At 39.3% G+C, this 22,349-nt stretch overlaps 1 protein-coding gene across 2 annotated transcripts in view; it reads right to left on the reverse strand.

Moving 5' to 3' along the window:
* LOC148402164 (metabotropic glutamate receptor 4-like) overlaps positions 1 to 22,349 on the reverse strand; it is a 93,097-nt gene that overhangs the window by 1,947 nt on the left and 68,801 nt on the right. Inside the window, exons 4-11 of one of the 2 annotated variants that reach the window (XM_088368773.1) lie at positions 18,055 to 18,190; positions 16,229 to 16,383; positions 15,159 to 15,299; positions 10,123 to 10,323; positions 6,308 to 6,444; positions 4,015 to 4,950; positions 1,775 to 2,021; positions 826 to 871 (exon numbers count right to left, since the gene is read on the reverse strand). In XM_088368773.1, the coding sequence (XP_088224899.1) occupies positions 834 to 871; positions 1,775 to 2,021; positions 4,015 to 4,950; positions 6,308 to 6,444; positions 10,123 to 10,323; positions 15,159 to 15,299; positions 16,229 to 16,383; positions 18,055 to 18,190 (1,991 nt within the window). In that variant the 3' untranslated portion in view covers positions 826 to 833. The remainder of the gene's footprint in view (positions 1 to 825; positions 872 to 1,774; positions 2,022 to 4,014; positions 4,951 to 6,307; positions 6,445 to 10,122; positions 10,324 to 15,158; positions 15,300 to 16,228; positions 16,384 to 18,054; positions 18,191 to 22,349) is intronic. The other variant, XM_088368772.1, reaches the window with a different exon arrangement.

Raw genomic sequence — 22,349 nt, forward strand, 5'->3', positions numbered from 1 at the left:
TTGTGGCATACAATGCACTTTACAATGACTGAGAACCAAGAAATGTATATATATATATATATATATATATATATATATATATTCCATGTTGCAAAAACCTATTTACTCCAGGCATTGTGCAAAATGTGCAAGAATATAAAGTGAATTAGCTGTTGATAAGTATGCATGTAATACCTCTTGGCACTGTAAACGTCATCATTCATGTTTGATAGTAGGAACACTCTTTGTTATGCTGTTGCTGTTCATGCAATCATATATGACCTGTGAGTCAAACTTGTAAGACTGATAGAAAATACGTTCCGTGTGTCACAATCAAACAGTGAACATGCACGGTGGTGGTAATCACTATACCAATCAGTCCGTGCAGCGGATTGAATGTCAGATGTGATGAATCTAGTCAGAAAATAGCTGAGTACCAGCATCAGGCCAGTGGTACCACAGACAAGGCGATGTAATGCTTCCAGCGTCAGCGGCACACGGTATAGAGTTGTAGTCACTTCATTCCAAACCTTTCCTCCAACCAGAGCATAGATAAATGAATATTATTTGAATATTTATAGGCTGTGAGGCCTAGATAAAAAATAGATGGTCCAGGAAGAATTGGAGCCATCTGTCTTTAACACTGTGTTGCTTTCGTTTGGAAGCACCGCATACCAATTTTGTCATCCAAGTTGTCGGTGTGCACTGATCAAGTAAGCAGTCACGATTATTGTTCCTTGTGCTTTTTTTTTTTTTTTTTGCTGGTGTGCACACAGTGATGGTGAATGTCAGCATTAACGTAAAGATACAAAAAAGTGGTCACGAGGAGGAGCATCCAGTGGTTACCTGAGAGCTTAAGGTCCCTCACAAGGCTCCCTTCCCTCAACATAGTCTGACACAGACACACAGAACACTTGTCAGCTTATCCCATTCAAGGAAGCGTGTGAGAGTCAGCATGTACACAGATTTGCTATACTGCATTCTGAGGTTGCAAAAAAAGGCATACACCCAAGATAGATGTACGTGTGGGCGAATGCTTTTGAGTATTTCATACAGTTGAGTTTGTCTGTGAATCAGATCAGGACTTGGAGTAATCATGCACGGCTGCTTGATTTAATCCTTCTCCTCACATGTCGACCGCCTTTATCTTGGTGATTGAAAAAAAAGATCCTTTTGCAACACTACTAGGCTCTTTCATCCCTTTCAAAATCAGACCAGTGTGGGCTCCCCGTCACTCCCCCTGATTGGCAATTGGCGGTTTTACTGGAGTTATGAAGAATAGAACCTTTTTGTGTACCCGAGGTGAAAGATTTTGAATCAACCCGGTGGAACAGACAAGTCACCTCCTGCTTTTCTTGTTACGCTCTTCCACTGATTTGCTGATTTGTTTGCAGGATTACACACACACACAAAAAAAACATATTTAAAAAGATTAGTTCCATCACGCTTTGTGGAGTAGCAACACACGGATGAGTGAGAGCCTGCTTAATTTTGCTGCAGATGAAGAAAAATTCTATTTCATTCTTATTAAGATTGCAACAATCTATTATAGTATTTCCATAATTAAAGTAAATGGAATGCACAAATTTTATGAGAAAAAAAAATTAGACTCTTTTCACTGTATTTCATATAAACAAGTGCATTCAAACGGTACTGTGTGCATGAGGTGGGTATTTGATAATACTTGAAAGTACAAGATAAGAGCCATTCATTATTTGTAGACTTCCTTGTATGTCATCATCGGACATTCAAAGCTGTCACAACCGCTTACTACATGTGGGTGAGCAAGACCAACCTTGTGTTTCCAGACTTTCGCAGAGTTCTGACTTTGCCTCCCCATTGGGCCTCAGACCACCTTTTGGGTTGAACTTGTTGGACATGGTGGCTGCGGTGACCACAGCCTTCAGGCTGCGCTTGCGCTTTGGTACGTTCTGCTCCGGATGAAAGAGAACCACGTAGACCTTGGGCATGTAAAGCATACCCAGAGAGACGGATGCACTGAGGCTAACAGAGATGGTCAAGGTTGTGGTCTGGATGTACATCTGCATTATAGAAGAGACAGAATATTAGTAAAGTATTATTTGTTGAGGCATGATGACATGTTGAGGATGTGACCTATCCATCGGCGTTGGTGTTGATTGAATGAGTACATTTGCAGCTTGTCATAGCTTCACTGGTCTGTCAAAAAATTGTCAAAGAGTGAACCCAAAATACAAACCACAGGAGTCATTGCTCCGTCAATCAGTATTTCTCAGTGTTTTTTAAATTATTTTTTTTATACTGTACACTAAATAAAAGCATATATTATAATGTAAACCAACTAAAAGAATGCCTTGTTATGGACGTCAGTGCAGGCTGCTCTTTTATTTTTGCCTTGAGGCTTTAGACCACAGCATGAAGGCTTTTGGCCAGTGACAGCTGTAGCTCACAGCTGGGAGTCAGAAACATGGCTACAGGCTACAAAACGGAGCACAGACAAACATCTTCCCGTTGCTCAGAACAAGTGTTTTTTTTTTTTTTTTCAGGGTTTTTGTTTTTCTTTAATTCTGATGAGATGGGTAAATGCTGAGTTTGCAGAGGGTTTGAAAAATGAAGTTGTACACTAAGTCAGGTACACCAAAGCAAATGTAATGAATGCTTGTGAAATACCAAAGCATCAGCAAAAGGTTGGCATCATTTTCCATAGTGTGAATTTTATTTATATCTTCAAAAATGTTTGGAATGTGTTGCCTCAAGTGACAAAGCCTGTTGTATTGTGGTGGTAGAAATCCTTGTTTCATTTTGTTTGTCTATAGGTTTTTCAGGTGACACTAAATGTATTCAGTGGCATGTAAGCTTGTGCAATAATATTTATTATCCTCATACTAGGGTTATTTGATACCTCTTCTTTTCAGACCGATACCAATATGAGTCCTGAATGTTTTGAGTACTCACGATACATCTAGCACTTTTGACACATTTGCATTTAAACCAGTGCCAAAAATATAGTGAACAATGACATTCCTTTGGGACAAAGATGACGACTTGCCAATGTGTCAAACTGCTGCAGGATTACGCCAACTCCTGCCGAGAAGGACTTAGTCAATATCTGATTTTTTTTCTTTTTTTTTGATGAATGATTTTTTGTGTGTGTCAGAGCAGTAATGCATCATCACACAAATGTCAAATAGGGAGGTGTTAATATGATATACAGTTACTTTTTTCTTGTTTTTGTGTAGCTGATGTTGTGGTTCTGTGAATATGATACATAAAATGTAGAGTGGGCCAGTCGATGTCTACCAGGTAAGATGTCAATACAGAGTGGATGTGATGGGTCATCGTGTTCCATCAACATTCCTTCGCGGCGGAATGGCACTCTTGTAATCTCCAGAGAAGATCACACATTGCCCGGGGTAAAGTCACAACACAGTACAGACCAGAGTCACAGTGAGCGGAATGGAGACCATTGTCCACTTCCTGCAGCCGTCAATTTTCCCTGACGTGTCGATATGATTGTTGATTTGCTCCATGCACAGGTAGAAAGTGAGCATTTTCACACTTTGTTCAAGAATGGCTTTCTTTTGTCACAAGGTAAAACATGTTTTCTGTATGATGGACTCTGGTTGCACAATATTCCAAGGTAGCTCTTCAATCTACAGTCACAACAATGATTTTATTTTTGGTGGACCTTATCTGCGTTTTGGCTGGACGTTTTTCCTCACAAGCTTGGTGAATATGGAAGTCTTTTGAAATGCCACTATCAAGAGAACTTTCTACCCCGATAGAACATCACGTCGAATGACCATATGATTAGGCAGCTATCATAATTCTAGTTTCTTCTTCTATATTCTCTCACACAAACACAGATTCCAAGAATTAACCTCACAAGCGTAATCTCTGCGGAAAGAAATGCTGGATCATCATCGTGATGCATAGTCAAATACAACAAACAATAGTCAAGTGGCCATTTTCGTTACAAGGTTGCACACAGGAAATAAAATAACTCAAGTGGAATATTGACTTCTAACACGTGCGAGTCAAATAATATTTATTTACCTTTTCTGCCGATTGTGACGTCCCAAAGAAGATGGGGATAAAGGCAAGCCATACTATGCAAGTGGTGTACATGGTGAAGCCGATGGGTTTGGCCTCGTTAAACGTCTCCGGAACCCCTCTGGTCTTGATGGCGTAAACCGTGCAGGTGACCATTAAGAGCATGCTGTATCCCAACAGACAGATGAGAGAAAGGTCCGATATGTCGCACTTTAAAACTCCGCGGGCCATATCGGGATTGGCCGTGCGTTGGTCTTCGTAGTCGATGATGGCTTGCGAGGGGTCGACGCCAAACCAGATACACACCCCGAGGAGTTGCACTGAAATCAGGCTGAACGTGATGACTAACTGTGAGGCCGGGGAAATGAAGCGAGGGGCACTGACTGACATCTTGCCTTGCTCAAAAATTCTGTAGATACGATTTGTCTTAGTGAGCAGGGCTGCATAGCTGATACTCATACCCAGGCCAAGAAAGATCCTGCGCAGTGAACATATAAACACATCAGGAGCGGAGATCATGAGGAACGTTGTGGCATAGCACAAGAAGATACCAGTCAGAAGCACGTAGCTCAGTTCTCGACCCAACGCCTTGACAATGGGTGTGTCGTTGTAGCGCACAAAGGTAACAACCACAAACACGGTTGCCATGATGCCCAGGACGGCGATCAAGACGGGGATGACGGCCCACGGAGAGCTCCACTCCAGCTTGACGATAGGAATGGGAATGCAGCCGGTGTGGTTGTCATTGGGCCGAAGGTCGAAGCGACACATCTTGCATGTGTAAGTGTCTGCCTGGTACTGGTAGCCGTCACAATTCTCACAGTGCCAACAGCACGGTATTCCTTTCACAATTTTCTTGCGCTGGCCAGCGCGACAGGGTTGACTGCAAATGGATGAGGGCACTTCTTGTGTTTCACCTGGCCACTGCATTTCATCTGTCTGTTGGAGGATGGATGGATAAAATCAAAAAATCAAAAAACATTCCTTTGGGACAAGAATCTACATTCTTATTTCTTTTACTTTTTTAAATCCTAATACTTTAACTTAAATTATTTACTGACTGCAAAGTCAAATATTTTTCTTCTCTTGTGACCTTAACAAAACAAATAGAAAAATTCTACCTTCTAAGAGTGAGAAGCATAATATTAAGGACTGTTGATGAACTACAGTTGACCAACAGAATCTTTTAAGCATGAGAACACATGATGTGAAAGCCACCAAAATTAAAACAAAAAAAAATATTCGCCCTCAAAAACTAATCTAATGGCTTCTGTTGGCCCATGTTGGTCCAAATACTTTCAAATAATGATGACATGTGAAAATGAAGCTTCAAATTTGCTTCATGAAACAGTTGTTATATTTTTTGACAGTTAGTTTTATAAAATGATTTAAGAAACGGCACATCAATGTTCCTTCAGCCCAATTTTGAACAGAGTGCCATCTAGAGAAGTCACAAAATACATTTGATTCATGGAGCAAATTGAAACTTAATTTTCAAATCACTTCTTTCAGATGTTCATACGCCAAAATAGTTGTACAATCCTGCACTCATCTTGTGTTCATGACAACATAGTAAGCCTTACCTCTTCGGATATGGCAAATGTGCACAATGAATGAATGAACTACATGGACTAGTTACTTGAGGGAAATAGGAGTAGATAGAGTTTATCCGTTTTCAGTTTTACCTGTATATCATGTTCCTATGACTTTTGATTGTGTCTGTGTAAAGAGTAAAAGAAAAACTAAAATCAAGTTTATACAACTACAAATCTATAATATAATATAGTTTAGAGGTATTGTTTTTACATCTTCATAGGGTGTTCATGATCATCCTAGGCAGTGCTGGGTGAGTCGATCGGTGCGCAAAAGAAACACGGAACCTTGATGTCTGCAATAATTCAATAGAATACCTGTGCTGTGTGCTGCAACAAAAATAGAGTACCTGGGGGGTTGAGTATAAATGATTCAGAATCATAAAAAATAAGCAATGCTCATTGTTCCTGTGGTAGTTTGATGTTTGCATATGCGACACTGTTCGTTCAGATGTTTTGCTGGAGAATAAACTGGAGTTTTATTGCACTGACGATGCCAAAAGAAATCAATGCTAAAAGCTTTACTTGCACCTTTACCACATTAAAGTGAATGTTGCTTGTCTGTGAGTTTATGAACTGTTAACATAACCTGAAACCTTAACATTAGCACAACTACATGCATCCATCCATTTTGTCATTTGTAATTAGCGAGTTGGCTTTCCTTTCAAGACATTAGGTTAAATCATTAAGGAAGAGATCCCTACATCCAAGTGCAGATGGTCGGTCCAGTGGCCAATGATTTTATACTCTGTAGTGTTATTTTTCATCTGGTATTGGTAGATTTCATAGCGACCAGGAGCATCTCCGTTCACGTTGAAGACCACGGGCGTGCCAGCAATTCCTGCGGAGGACACAAAAACAAAACAAAAATGTGTTATTGTAACAGCGCATTGTTTTATTATGCCCAATGTAAATCTCCTGTTTTTGTAATACCCTGAGATTAAATGACTCCGCAGAGCTGTTAATGACAGGATCAAATGGATGTTGACAGCTAGGCTGTTGTGGTTCTTTGACAAGGGTCCACACAGCTGTCTGTTCATGTTCCCATATCACACGCCTTCCTTCCGTTTACTGCCCCATCGCTTGTTATGTTCAAGGTTGTCCTCAGAGTGCAGACAAACGACAGCACTGATTTTAATTACCGCTTTGAGGTCCCTATTGAGGTCTCATCCGTCCTCCCCCTGTTCCTTTCTGTTACGAAGCAAACCTTTTGAACCTTCTTTGAATATCAGTGAATTGTGAAGCAGAGCATAAAAGATTAAAGTTCAGTAATCAGCTTCCACGTCAGCGAAAAGTCCTATTAGCAGAATCTTCGCCTGTTTTCACTGACAACCGCAAAAGCTTGAAAAGAGATTCTCGGTTAACTTGTAGGCTGAACACATTTTCAATATCGTTCCGCTGTTAAAGTATGATATTTCATTAAAAAGACATATTAGATGTCATTTTATTTAATTTTGACTAATTCTTTGAGCGGTTGAATATCGGATACAGTTTTATTTTGTTTGCCTTCAAACATCAACCACAGTGGCTTTCATGTGATTGCAGGGTAACATTTTTATTTAATAGCTCTGTGCCGCGCTGGTTAACACATCCGCCTCACAGTTAGGAGGGTGCGGGCTCTACTCCATCTCCAGCCCTCCCTGTGTGGAGTTTGCATGTTCTCCCCGTGCCTGCGTGGGTTTTCTCTGACACTCTGGTTTCCTCCCACCTCCCAAAGACATGCTTGGTAGGCCGATTGAGCCCCTAGGTGGAGTGCGAGTGCGGATGGTTGTTCGTCTCCGTGTGCCCTGCGATTGGCTGGCAACCGGTTCAGGGTGTCCCCCGCCTACTGCCTGATGACTGCTGGGATAGGCTTCAGCACACTCGCAACCCCATGGGAACAAGAGGTATAGAAAATGGATGGATGGATGGATGGATGGATGGATGGATGGATGGATGGATGGATGGATGGATGGATGGATGGATGGATGGATGGATGGATGGATGTTTCACTTGGCTTTTACCACTCAGGAGGAGGACCAGTTTATGCAGAATATCCATTATCAGGGGCTCACAAGTATTTTGACTTAGCACTTGAGAGAGTGGTTATGGAGTGTCTGCTTCACTGTCAGTTTGCATTTTCTCCTCTTTGCATGGGTTTTCATGAGACAGTTTATTTCCTCTCACATTCTAAATATGTCCAGTTTATTGAATCCTCTACATCAGGGATGTCAAACGTATTTTCACTGAGGGACACACACATATGCACGATACAATATAAACATAACTAAATGTGACCAAATGTAAGTAATTACTCCTTAATGTCAAATAATGCTGAATGTATTATTTATTTAAATTAAAAATATTATACAAGCATTTGCATATATCGTTGTTGTTTGACAGAAAACTTTATGTCCAAATGGGGTCAATTTAATATTTTTTCATAACCCGATGCAAATGATTTGTCCTGACTTTGTTAGTTATTTTAGTGCAATATTAACCAATTTAAAATATCAACAAAAATATCTTGAGAACAAATGCATTACCCTCTTAGGATCAGAATCAGCATCTCCAAATCTGAATTTTGTTTTGAAAGAAGAATGAGAAGAAATTATGTCAATCTCTCTTAGATAAATATTTCTACCACTGAGATGACTTCCAAAAAAAACCTTTTAAATCTTAAAATGCCTAATTTAAAGTTATGATGTAACTCTATTCCTCTGTTGATAATTAGCCAAAGAGTATGGTGACTAATGCTGCAGGGAAAAGTGTTCATTTAAATGTGTACAGTGATAATGTAGCTGTTTATGATGCTGTCTGAAGTGGACCCAATTTATTTGATTTGTCACGAAATACAGCACAACATGCTTGCCACATGAACGCTGTAATTTAATAACAACAATATTATTCTGCTAAATGTTTTCTTCAAATGAAGACTGCTAAGCATTAGGGGCAACATCAAATGCTGATTCTCTTGACATTTTTATTCAATTTTTTCAATTAAAGCATGTAAGGCTGGTTTAATAACTGTGCAGAGATGTCAGCTAACACTTCCAGATTCTTCTGATTTATGCACCCATGTAAGCATGGCCTCTTTCGATCTCTTTCATTTCCTCCAGTAAAGTTTGAGCTACTCACTCTAATGTCCATGCTACAGTGATCCCAAGTGGTCCATCCACAAAGTTAAATCAGACCAGGCAGCAATAACGGCTTTAAGTATAAATGTGACAGCAAATATTGAATCTTGCGCATGGAGCCGTGCTTTACTGTCTTATTAGGGAATTATAATGTTCCCCCATAAAAGACAATATTTTGCTATAAAGGGCTCTAAGTACATCAGTAATTATTGAGTGCATAGTTAAGATTATGTAGGATACATGTCAAGTGTGTCCATCAATGCATATCTACGCAATCTTGTTCGTAGCTTGGTTTCTCATTTCCTTTAGTCAGCAGATATGGAAAATTCCCATAGTTTTGCAGGATCATGTTGGTGATTCCATTTTGTTTACCTACACAGCTTTTAAATTCATTTGTGCTCCTCAAAGAAAGTCAGGTTACTGTATACTATTATTATGAAATACGTACATTTGAATTCCAATTCCATGTTATGAATAATTTTAGCTTAATGCAATGTTTAGGGAACATATCTACAGTATTTTGTAAATTTGTATAATGTTTACACCAAGGCATACTGGACTATGAATTATGACTCAATGGGTGTTTGTTTGTTTTTTTAAATGAGGAATGACCTGCTTAGATCCCAATAAGGTCACTTGGGCTCGGGTCAACAATGTTTTTGAAAAGGAGGCCGGATGAGTTACTAGACAAGTGTTTTGAAAATCTATGTATAAAAAAGGTTGACTGCATTGTTAAAGGCTAATATCGGTTTTTAATCCCAACTCCAGTCTCCTCTTAAAACCTTATCTGAAATCCTAACCCACTCTCTAAGAGCCAACTGTGCACGATCTGGTGGGTGTTTGTAGACCTTGGAAATTATTTTGTCACTTCCTTCTATACTGTAATTCCCATCAAGACTAATCCTCGGGGCTGTCAACCGCTGGTTCCCATGTGGAGGCTGGCGACTAACATGTACTCCCACAACTAATTCCCAAATCATTTTCTATGGGAAAAAAGTCCAAAACTAACTAAAGTTGACCTCACGTGTGTCCTTTCCTATCTGCACCACAATAAAACCATTGCCGTTCTTTAAGTTTAACAGGAGCATAAATATACAGTAAGTACAAATTACCGGTGCTTGTTTTGTTTGATGTGCTGCCTACCGCTCTTCTTTTCCTTGTGTATAATTACAACCCAATAGAGAATGTATTTTAAAAACAATGTTCACTTGTGACAAGACAAAGAAAAACACTCTCCTGCTCTTAATTGTCAAGCCAATGGCCAGCCTCTCGGAAGAATTTCTATTCAGCAGCCAGATACTTGGAGACCAACATATAATCACGAAAGTATACACCTTGGATGTTGGTAGGACAAAATACTTCATCTTGGTTCTCTTGTACTTTGGTATATCATGAATACATACCTGAGAAATTGACATTTCGAATGTATTTGAGCAGCAATGTGCCATTGATGGCATCCATCTTGGAGCAGAGGCCAACTTTCCCCGGGCAGAGATCTTTATGCATGTTGTGCAAAGCGTGAGCCATGGCGTAAACGGCATCAATCACAAACTGGACCTTTCCCTCTTGTTCATAGGATGAATCTTTACCAATCCTCTCGTGATCTGGTGATGAAAGTACAAAGGGAGATCATACATGGGAATGAAGAAAACAAAAGTGGACAATAACAAAATCAAGAAGACGCACCATATTTTTCGGACTATAAGTCAGTTTTTTTCATAGTTTGGCTGGGGGTGCGCCTTATACTCAGGAGCAACTTATACGTGAAATTATTAACACATTATTACTTGATCATTAACATATTACTAGTATATCACGTCACGTGTTGTTTTCACACTAAACCGCATAAGGGCGCTCTAGACCTGTGGAATAATTGGAACTGCAACTGACGATGAGTCTGACGTCAGCGCTGCATTTACTTCCGAAGTCAGCGGAGTGGTTTATAAGTGACACAGAGGATGAACATTTCGAAGTATTTAATGATTTGGAGTGACAGATGGTTCGATAAACTTATTTATGTTAGATTTATTTGAATGACTCTTTTATTTGATTGTTTATGTAACGTTAGCATAACGTACCGTTCAGCCTGTTGCCTATTAATGTCTGTTCTTGGTGTTGAATTTTGTCAAATAAATTTCCCCCAAAAATGCGACTTATACTCAGGTGCGACTTATATATGTTTTTTCCCCTTTATTGTGCATTTTATATGAGACTTATACTCTGGTGCGCCTTATACTCCGGAAAATATGGTAATCATTTTGATTATGAGGCCATTACGGCAAGCTAGGAATTGAAGACTTATTGATAAGACTTGGTGCCCTTCATTTAATGAGCAAAGAAGCTTATGTCTCAATCACAATGCATCTTACCACCGTCTCCAGATATCGACCCCATAATATTCTTCATGGAACATTTCTCTTGTCTTGTTTTTGCGATCCGTTTGTCTCAACCAAGCTCAAATCCATTAATCAACAAGAGACAAGATGATTGAGTGGTGATCCAGGAGTGGAGGACAGAGCATCATTCTTCAATATTACCATAGATACAGGATGACGTTTGTATATTAATCTTAGCCAAGCTTGTCTTACTATTTTGAAAATGTGTCATTTTGCAAAGTTCAGTTGGCAAGCTTATCCTTTGCTCGAACACAGAAAGAGATGAATCAGATAACACAGAAGACTACACGAGAGTAAGCGGCGTCTGGATTTCTTTCATAAGCCTTAATTGTAAGTTGTCTGACAGCCTTTGTAACCAATACAAAGACCCAAATTCAAATTTGGGAAAGAGAACGCTGAGACAGGAGTGCATGTGCCCAGATGGAATACAATGTCTTAAGAGGAGGAAGATTGGTTCTTTTAAGTCATTCTTGGAGTAGAGTGAGGCGAAAGGTTCCCAAGGATTTCTGTCTTGATGCAGTAAAATTACAGAATAGCCGATCAATATCCTCCAATGATGGAGCTGCATTGTCAGCCTTCCATGTGTCGACCTTGTGGGTCATTGCAAGTGGGTGGTAACAATAATGAGAGCCAGCAGTACACTCTCGTAGCATTTTTTCTAACAAAAACTGAACATTAAAAAAATAACAATCTTGAGTGCTTAATTTTGGCATAGCAAAATATTGTGACCGTTTTACACATTACAGTATTTTGATGCACTCACACTTTCTTCAGATCCAAAGCATTCAGTATTGTCACTCGTCAGACACAAATTCACCAAGGTCAGATGTTGTGAACTACAAAATTGTATAAGATGCTAATAAAGAATAAAGAAAAAACATGATAACCACAGCAATGACTTGCTCTTGGGTGTTGAAGTAATACTTGCTAGATGTAGGTACAGAATATGCTTAGATGGAGAGATTTGAGAGAATCATACAGCATGTCAAACACTGTTTATTTATTTTCTTGATGCATTATGTGAATGTGAGAATTAGGCTGTGATTTTGATGACTCGCCTTAATGACTCACGCCTGCAAGGATCCAAAGCTCGCTTCGTTCAAACTGAAACCTTATTGGCCAGTCAGACTACATTAAAGGAAGCAGGCATACTCATCTCTTAAATCTAATCCAATGATCATGAAGCAGGGCAAATAATCATATATGGACTTTTTGTGTTTTGTAGAAATGGTTTGACCAATGTCGTGCCCTTTATGGACCGAAGCGACTGACAAAACCATGATAGCGTGGAACATTTGTCTGGCTTGTGACACATTCAAGGTTATATCAGCAATTCATGACCCTCCGTCTGTGTAAAACTGAATCACATTTTATGCTTCAATTGTGTGAAACAGTGTGAACTGTGTGTCTGTGGGGAAAGAATTATTGAATTCTCTACTTGCCTGCAAGAAGTTCAATGTACATTTAATCCTTGTAACCTGAAGGTTTATTTTATTTTCACTGTTAAAATTTTTTATTATATATTTTACTATTAATATTGCTTGTTTAGTTTTATATTTTGGAGTGAGGCTCATGATCTGATGCCTTTGGGTGATCATGCTGTCCTGTATATGTCTGACCTTTCAGCATACTGAGCAGTCATGTATCCCCCAGGTTTTAATGTCTTGCTAAATCCAGTTTTAGCTCCAGACTCCAAAGAGCATGCGACCTAAAAGGTCACATAAAAGGGTAGTTCTACTAGTACATACCCCCCCCAAAAAATTAAATTTTTTGTATATATATATATACATATATATATATATATATATATATATATATATATATATATAAATTAATTTGGTGTTCAAAAAGTCTGTTTTCAAACTTGAGTCTTGAAAAAGAAGGGGTCGTCTTATAATCAGGGTCGTCTTATATTGGGGCTAATACGGTATGAGCTAATTCTCCTGGACAAAACAAAACAGCAACAGGTACATATAGTCATTTGTGGCCTTCGGAGAATTAGATTTTATACAATTCAAGTTGTGTGTTTTCACTTCTTTTTCAAAGTCAGAGAACCCGTCAAGGAGAAAATGAAAGCGCAACAACGGCACAACAGAAGGCGACGGCGTATATGTTGGCAGTGTTTGAGACACCCAGGGGCATGGATGTTGAAATAGTTGATGATTTTGTCCGAACCCCAAGGCTATCATTCAACCTTGCTGACTTTTGGAAAAGCAGCTTTCCAGCCAGACCAATCATTTCCATGCTTTACCGATGCTCGAGGTATCAGGTTAAATAATCTCACAGCAGACACACCATTTTTTTCAATCCTGATTAAATAATATTTTGGAATAATTTTATATATATATATATATATATATATATATATATATATATATCTGTATCTGTAATCAGATACCCTGCACAGATATATATATATATATATATATATATATAAATCATGCTGTCTTTCAAAGCATACGTGAAGCTCTTTGTTTCCATGTTCATTACTAACTTAACCAATCATGAAAACTGCACAAGGCCAGACTTGGAAAGAGAATAATGTCCTAAATAATTGCATGGTCATCTAATTATTTTGGTTCATGAAGAATATTACATTCTCCACTCCAGTGGCCCTTACCCTGGGGTTCAATAAAGGGTTGAATTATTTTCAGGGGTTCAGCAGAGTTCGAGAGTTCGAGTGAGTGTGTTTGTTTTTCTTCCCATTGTAATTTTTGGACATCCTCGAATGATATTGTCACTTATTCGTGGGCCTTGTACTTTGTTCCATCATTACAAATAACTGCTATTTACTATCTGCTTCTTTTATCAGCAAATGAGGATGATGTTAACATTATTATAAAATAAGAGGGTCCTGAGTTCTCCAATGTTCCTCTACATGATTGCTTTGATGGTAGTCCCAGATGCAATTTATGAATTTATCTGCGTGCGTACGTGTATGTTGGGTTTGTACGACTAATGTTCTTGTAGAATGTACAGCACATTACAGAATATACACTGACAAGTCGGCCGGAACATTCTGATAACATTTTCAAATGGATGCCTGCTTCTGCTTTTGTGGTTAAGGTAATAATGTTGATGCGGTGGACTTGTTTATGTCCATATTCACTGTAGCGCTCTTTCATATTGGTTTTAATGAATACCTTTCTCATAGTGTCAATTGAAACCGAACATTATGATCATTGTAATGGCAGAAGATTATTCGGTGCAATTCGTCATAATGTTGTGGCTGTTTGGTGCATGATATTAATTATGTATTAAATGCCATAATGATTAAAAAATACTGCGATTGGCATCCCATCTGCTGCCCAAAGACTGCTGAGAGAGACTCCAACAAGCCCGTCACCCTCATGAGGATAAAGCAGTTTAAAAATTGGATGGATGGATTATAAAATATTCTTCTATCACGAGCACTCTGACACAACATTATGCCAAAAAATCATAGGAAATGTTTTTTGAATTAACTTTATATTCCGCATAGCGCTATGTGCGTATGCGAGCAGCCCATGTCTCCCGAGCACAATGAGGATTAGTTACAGAGGTTGAACAGGAAATGGGCTGGTGCAAATGTATTAGCAGATGAAAACCTCTCTCCTCTTTGTGTTTTGCAACTCTTTACCATGCTAGGAATGCATCTGTTGGGCATGTGATTAAACAATTACTGGCCGTAGCTGCAAATCAGCCTGCGAGCATTGCAGTGTCGCATACTGAATCAGCGGGAGACAGTCTGGGGGATCCCTCTGACTTTAATGTCCTAAAGGCTTGTTGTCAGCATACTTTATTGGATTTACTTTCGATTATGTTTTCAGCGCATGGGGTTTGTCGTCTTCCACAAGATAGGCAGCACACACAAAATCATTCATTTCAACAAAATTAGAGGCTCACCTTTGCTTCTCTACGTCCATTACATTTTGGATGGATATGAGTGTGAAGTGTGCTTCTGAAATCTCAGAGGCTTTATAAATTTACCTCAAATTACATGGTGATTGATTGAGAGTATTCCTATGCCTGAGTGCAGCTGGTTTTATTGCGTGTGTACTCACTTGTGCACTTTTTGATGCCAGAGCCTTTCTTCACAGCATGTCGACTAAGTTTGCACTGGAAGTTGTTCTCCCAAAACTCGGCGAACCAGATGTTTCGCCTGTTGTTTTCCAGTGTTCGACTGATGAAGTAGCGGTCAAACCCTAAAAGAGAAGTTTCAGAAATATACTTACAGACCTAAATCAACTGTTTTAGTTACTTTCCACAAAGTCAATCTGTGTCATAATCAAAGTTAGTGTGTAAATACAATTGTAATGGTGAGAAGACCAGTGCCGCTAACTGGAACTTATCTCACTGACGGAGACATTGCAATGAGTGATCAATCAATTGTGTCTGATCAGGTCTGGGCTCTGACTGGAGCAATCACGAATGTTCACAGAGTTGTCCTGAAGCCACTCTTTTGATATACTGGCTAGGGGCTTAAGGATTTTCGTCATGCTGAAAGATGATACATCGCTCTTGTCTGAGTCAAAAGGGCTCTGGAGCAGGTATTCATCCGAGATGATCTGTATATTGCTTCACTTTCCCACAATTCTGACTAATCTCCCATTTGCTGTCCCAAAAAAATATTCCCACACTACTATGCATCGTTGTGATGCGACTTGTTGGGTGGTGCCAACTTTTCTGAACATATCGCCTGGCATTCATATAAAAAATGTCAAACTTCATCTTTTGTCTTTAAAATCAACCATTGCGGGGCTTTTAGGCAAAATCAAGAGTGTCTTATCTCTACCTTGAACTAAGGAGTGGATTCTATCTGGTCCCACCACAGACCTGATTGGTGGATTGCTGCAAAGATGGTTGTCATTATGAAGGATTTTTCCTCTTTGCTCTGAGGAAGGCTTGAACTCCGACAGAGTGAAGACTGGGTTCTTTGTTGCTCCTAAGAGTAACGCCCTAACCCCCCCTCCCCCCCTCCCTCTTATAGGTGCGCCTTATAATGCAGAAAATACGGTATGTCAGTTATGTAACATGTTTTATATTTTTTCTCAAGGTATTGTCAATACTATGTGTGTAGGTGGAATGTTATACAACATAATGTTTTTCAAGTATAGTTCTAATTTCACAGCACCTTTGATGGATTGTCGTTTCGGCAGGATGGTTACAGCACCTTCAGCCATCTCTTCCTGGTTCAGTATTGGGGAGATTTTGGACCCCCAGCTGTCTGAACCTACCCAGATAAAATGTCCTGTTTGATTGGCCTTCTTTGCCGCTTGGAGCAGCCGCCTAGAAGACATGAAAGGCTTTGTAAATTTGGGCAGCATGTTGTTATTTGGTGATCTATTTAATGCAAGCAGGCATTCATCACCTGAAAGCATAAGGTTGTTATTCAATTGCACCCCAAAGAGTCAGTAAAGGCATTATACAGGTAATTCCATGTCTAGAATACTCTATTGACTCTAGGTGTATTTGCATATAAAGGCAATAGAAATGAGTGGCCTCCAAAGGCGGAAAATATCCTTAGAGTACATTCAGGTTTTTGCACAATCATCCCCGTGCCACATTTGTCCAGGCTTGCTGCCAATGGAAGTAAATATAAGGCCCTGTGCAGGCGCAGTTGAAAGCTGGAGTGTAGCGACATCAAAATTTTAAAATGCCATCTGGCCTGTGCGGCTTTACTGACCCTCAATGCTCCTACAACACAAGCAACTTATTGTATTGTAGATGCATCCTTTATACTCGGAACTAGCTGTCAGAAGAAATATTATCGGTTTGAAAAGTTCCATGCAAGGCCACTATATCCTTGGAGGGGCTACCGTTTTTATGATCACAAGGTTGTGTACTTGATGAGGAATAATAGGGGGGAAAAAAGTCTAATTTCCACAACTGTGTTATGTGCCCTTTAGACCAAATTGTGAGTAATAGATTTTCTCACCACATGACAATGGTGGCAGATAAGTGAGCTATGGAATGTTTAAGTGAGAAGTAAAAGTATGTAGTCCACTTGGGAACTTTGTACTTTGAGTTCCCCTCCCCCATTCAATTTTTTACAATTATATATTATATATTTTAATATTATATACATACTATTTACATAAATATTATATTATTTATTAATTTAATGTTTTTATTTAATTCATATCAACCCTATTTATAGCAATTAAATGCAACAAGTAACCAATTAATTAGTCCGACTGAAATTTTAACAGTACAACTACAGGGTTCCATTTTCATTGTTTTCAACAATATGCATCCAAATTCTGAAATAATAAATTTGAAAGACAAGTTGAAGAAACCAGCAAAACCAATGTTGCGCAACAAGCCCACTCAACTAAAGACATAAGTCTTCTTTTCCAAAACCCAAAGTAATTTATCTGCAATGTACCTTGCGCTTCATTAATAGGACACTCTATTCAGAGCTAACTGCATAGGGTTCAAGGATGCAGCGGAAGTGTGCAGATCAGATCCCACTGGCTTTGGGTAATTACTATATATCCACACAAGGAGCCGTTATCTGGATGGGATTAAGTCAATGAGCAGCGGGACTTCTGGCCCTGTCATCACCAAGGGACCGCCCTAATTCACTGGCCCCGAGAAATACTCTAGCCTACTAAGTGCTTGCCAGGGGACAACTTCCCTTACAAAGCTACAACAGTACTGTGTGTGATGATTATGCCTACAACTAATTATTTTTAATGGAGACAATCAGTCTTAAAACCAGATAATGAATTGGAACAGATATATTTTAGTTGGCACAAGGGGGACTTTAGTATTTCAATAAATGGAAATTGTTTGAATGACAAAGGCATTAATTGTATGATGTACTCTTCAATAAAATTGTAGAAACATTTAGTGAAAGGTTACTCATATAATGCTTCAAGTGTTAGAGTAGCTAAGATTATACGCAACAAGACACAAACTACACATGACTACAAAACATGATCTAATTTAACTTACCTGATGTCATCCTCGTTGGCAAATATAATGACCACCCGGGCGTTTGGGTTCTCACTTAGCCTGCGAATTATCTTGTCAAACTCCCCAGCTTTTGGTTCACGTGGGATTTTCACAGACTGGGAAATGCAGAGGTCACCTAAAAAGGGAGACAATTATAAAACATTTTGTTGTTAAAATGCCAATGATAACTTCAATTTCATAGTCCAACCTTTAGTAAGATTCTGTGTTTAGTGCGAGGGATAGCGGTGGACTTATTTTATTCAAGTGGACTCATTGTTTTTGTCTTTGACATTCTGGAATTTGGTCTTTCAATGCATTAGAAAAAATCCATTGTATTGTCCAGTTAATTCCATGATTTATTCTTGGGATATACTTCAATAATTGCCCTCTGAGTGGTAGAGAGAGTATAAATTCTCTTTGAGATGATCGGCTATTGACCAACAGTCAAAAGGTGACATTAGATTGGTCACCAATGAGGCTTTTAAATTCCCCATGCACGACTTTAATTTTATGTTGCATCTTGTCAAAATGCCAAAGGGACTTAGTGCATGATAATGAATGCTATTCCGTTGACCCTTATCAAAACGAATAAACAATCAATGCAGGAATAAGACCTTAGTGAGTTTACAGCATACACACAACTCTGACATCAGAAATGCGTGGAAAAGTCTGACCTCAAATTTGAGAAATGAGGCGAGGAAAATAGTGGCTACCGTGAAACTAACTCTAATCATATACATGAAAAGTCACGCCTGATGCTTAACCGTTGGCCTGCACTAACATATAATGTGTAGTCTGTGGAGCGACATTCATCCCACCAGGAGAAGCCCCCGGGGACATCCCAGGACTGTTTTCCGGTTGGCCTGGGAATCGGAATTCCCCCGGAAGAGCTGGAGGAAGTGGCTGGGGCCAGAAAAAAAAGGTCTGTACCAAAGCTGCTAACCCTGTGACCCTACCCGGGATGAGCAGAAGAAAATATTTGTGAGTCTTTTATGTCTACGTACATGTACTATCTTGTATGTCTACGTACATGTACTATCTTGTATTCAAGTGTATGCAGAACAGAAGAAACATCATAGACTTTTGCAATTATTTGTCCATATGTATATACCATTTCCACTCTCTCCATGGCCATGGATAGGCAAACCCTTGGTGAAACTGAAGTAGAGGTTATCAGTCCCCCTTTCTCTATCATTACAGTTACACTACTCTTAGAGGCTCATGGGAAATTTAGCAGTGGTTCTCTGCTCTCTGAGACTCTATCAATCATTGAATTCCATGCCTTTGCTTCACCGGTACTTCAGTCCCCCATTCCCACAACATCTGCTATGTGGAAGCAGAGCACTCATCCTTTCCTTTTCGTCTCTCCTCACATCACTGGCAGCCGCCAGCCAACTCGGAAGAGAATAGAGGGAGGAGACAAGGGGATAAGAGTCCAGCCGCTGGGAGTTGGGCCACAATGCACTTGACTGGTTTGTTAGTTATTTTGTTAACAAAGCAATTTGATTCTCTGCTAACACAATCTTTTGTCAATGGGTGCATCTTCATATTGGTCATTGAAAGAAGTCTTCCCTGGACTGGAAGGACGTTGCTGAACTTGTGATAAACAAACTGACCTAAATCTGTCTCTTCACTTTTTGATTACTGTTTACAGAAAAACCCCTGTGCAAATATAGTACGTACATCCGACAGTTTTTGTAGTCAAATTTATGCTGCCTCAAAGTAGTTTGACGATTCAATCCAACAATTTCAAGAAGCTCTAAAGCATAGGTGTCAAACTTAAGGCCCGGGGGCCAGATACGGCCCACCACATCATTTTACGTGGCCCCCGAAGACAAATTTTGCATCGATTTTGCATCATTACTAAAATTACAAATTGATTTCACTTTTTATAAATAGAGATATTGCTGGCAATTGTTATTGCTATTCATCTTTTTAAACTATTTATTTGTGATTTCAAAACTAGTAAAAGGGACATTTCATCCAAAGCAGTTTTAGACCCAGGAAGCATGTTTTCTAATAACAGCTAATCAGATTACACTTACAAATATCAGACTTTTAACATTTTGTGTTTGTCTCTTGAAAAAAAGCTGTGGAGGCTTAAAATGTTAGAATGATTGCAAATTTACAAGCTGTGGCCGTTGTAAAACCAAACTCAGGTGGCTTTCAACTACATGACACCTTAAGAAGGAAACTGGTCCCTCTCAAGTCCTGGTAGGTTGCAGGCCAAATAATAATGCTGCACGACTCCTGTCACTTTGTGTGACATGAGAGGCGAGGTGTGACAGCACCTGCAGAATCAAAGCTCAAAGTGACCTTCACGCTGGCAGTGACAGCTTGTGCCAGTGTCACACCTTTTCTCTGACAGTTGAATAATGGATGGTGAAAATTATCCAAAGGGTCCAATTTAGGGCTCTTTGAGTCAAAACAGCAGGAATAGAATTAAAAACAAGTAAAACCAATAAACACAATTAAGTGTAAAATCACCAGTTAATATTAAAGTAATCATTTGAGTGCTACATTGGCCTGTAAATCAGGACAAGTGATTGTACATTACATTAGCAGATTTTTTTTTGGGCTTCTTTAGCATTGGATCATGTCCTCTGCAGTAAGTCATGGTTGATATGAAATTAAATAATAAACCTGTGGTGGTTATCAAATTAAATAAAGTGGGGAAAAAAAACTAGTTGTATTAGGCCCCGGCAGAAATTAGATAGATGACTTGATCTAGGCTGTGACCTTTCTCAAATAATTTTTCCACATGAAATAAATCTCCGGACATACTACAAATTATTCTACACAAATAGATCACAGTCTATTTTTCTTGAGTCAATTAGGTGCCAGAAGAAGTTGTACCACTAAATTTGATTCACCACAATTGATTCTACCATACAGCGATTAAGTCGAATTGTCAGTGGCTCAAAGTAAAATGCTTTCTTTTAGCAGCATTTGCCTGTTTTTTGTGAAGATGCTCATAAATAACTCGGCCGTCGACAGACATCTTTTGTTCGGTAGTTCATGTGGATTCTCGCTTGCAAAGATTCAACCAATAAATAAGCGGGTGGCAACGTAATCTTTCTTGCCACGTTAATGAGCACACTGTGACAGACTCGTACTCCGGGGTGAGCCCCGCCCACCTTTGATAAAGCGAGAGGGCCCTTGCTTGCTGCTGATGCAATAAGAGCATGAACATTCATACTTATGAGAAAATCAGTTTTGGTTAACTGTCAGCATGTAAAGCAAACTGTAAATAATGGTGTTGTCATGTGTGATAAGAGTAATAAAAATATAAGCACTGGAAATTGGCAATTCCAGTCCAACTATTTAAAAGACATGTTCATTCATTGCATGACCTGCTGAAGCCATGCCAGACTAATCATGCCATGAAACACACAATAAAATGGACAAATTGAAGGATCCCATACTATACTGCAGCAGCCACTCTTAAAAACTTAATGAGGAGTATATTTCTCTCCCAACACTCATTGCTCCTAACAGCTGAGCGCCATCTAAAACCAGTTCTAAAAATAGCCGCAGGAAAGGAGACGGCAAGGCTCTTCTCTCATGTCTTCCATCGTTTGCCCGATTACATCAACAAATATTACTTTTTGGCTGACACCTGTGGGTGAGTAGCTGCCTTGATCGTTGCTCACGTCTGCATACTGGCTCATTGCAATTGAACAAAAGCTCACTAAGGGTTCCAATGATAGAAGATATGAGCCATATAAATAAACTGTTCAGTCAATCTGACGGTCGTTCTAATCACATTAAATTTGTAGCTAGGTAGTCAAAACAACACCCACAATAAACAGAATTAATTGTTGAACTTGGCAAGAAACATGACAAATATGATCTTCACATTGCGTTGCAAAGAGGAAAAAGAAATTACAGCTTCTTTTCAATCATTTAATAAGAAACACTCAATAATTACAGAGCTGTGAATTCCCATCAGCTTTGATGGAGACTTTCAAAGCCCTGTGCAGACCGCACTGTATGCCTGGCTCCGGACCAGTAATCCAACGTGACGAATATCCACAGCCTATGGGACAGCGTGACGAAACCCCCCCAACAAAAATTCACAAAGTGAACAAAAATACAGTGAAGCTCAACATTGGCATCCCTCTGATTTGGTAAACTATCACAAAGAATTTATGCAGTTGAATGTGGGCTCCGTCTTAATTAAGATTGCAACATGTTTTCCTGCTTCCCAGTCGGCACATGCTGGGATGCTTTGACTTGCTTACTGGCAAAGTGAATTGAAAAAAAAACAACAGTATTTTCTGCACTATAAGGTG

The sequence above is a fragment of the Syngnathus floridae genome, chromosome 2 (assembly GCF_059516105.1).
Source record: "Syngnathus floridae isolate MCC-2025c chromosome 2, RoL_Sflo_1.0, whole genome shotgun sequence".
Lineage (NCBI taxonomy): Eukaryota > Metazoa > Chordata > Actinopteri > Syngnathiformes > Syngnathidae > Syngnathus > Syngnathus floridae.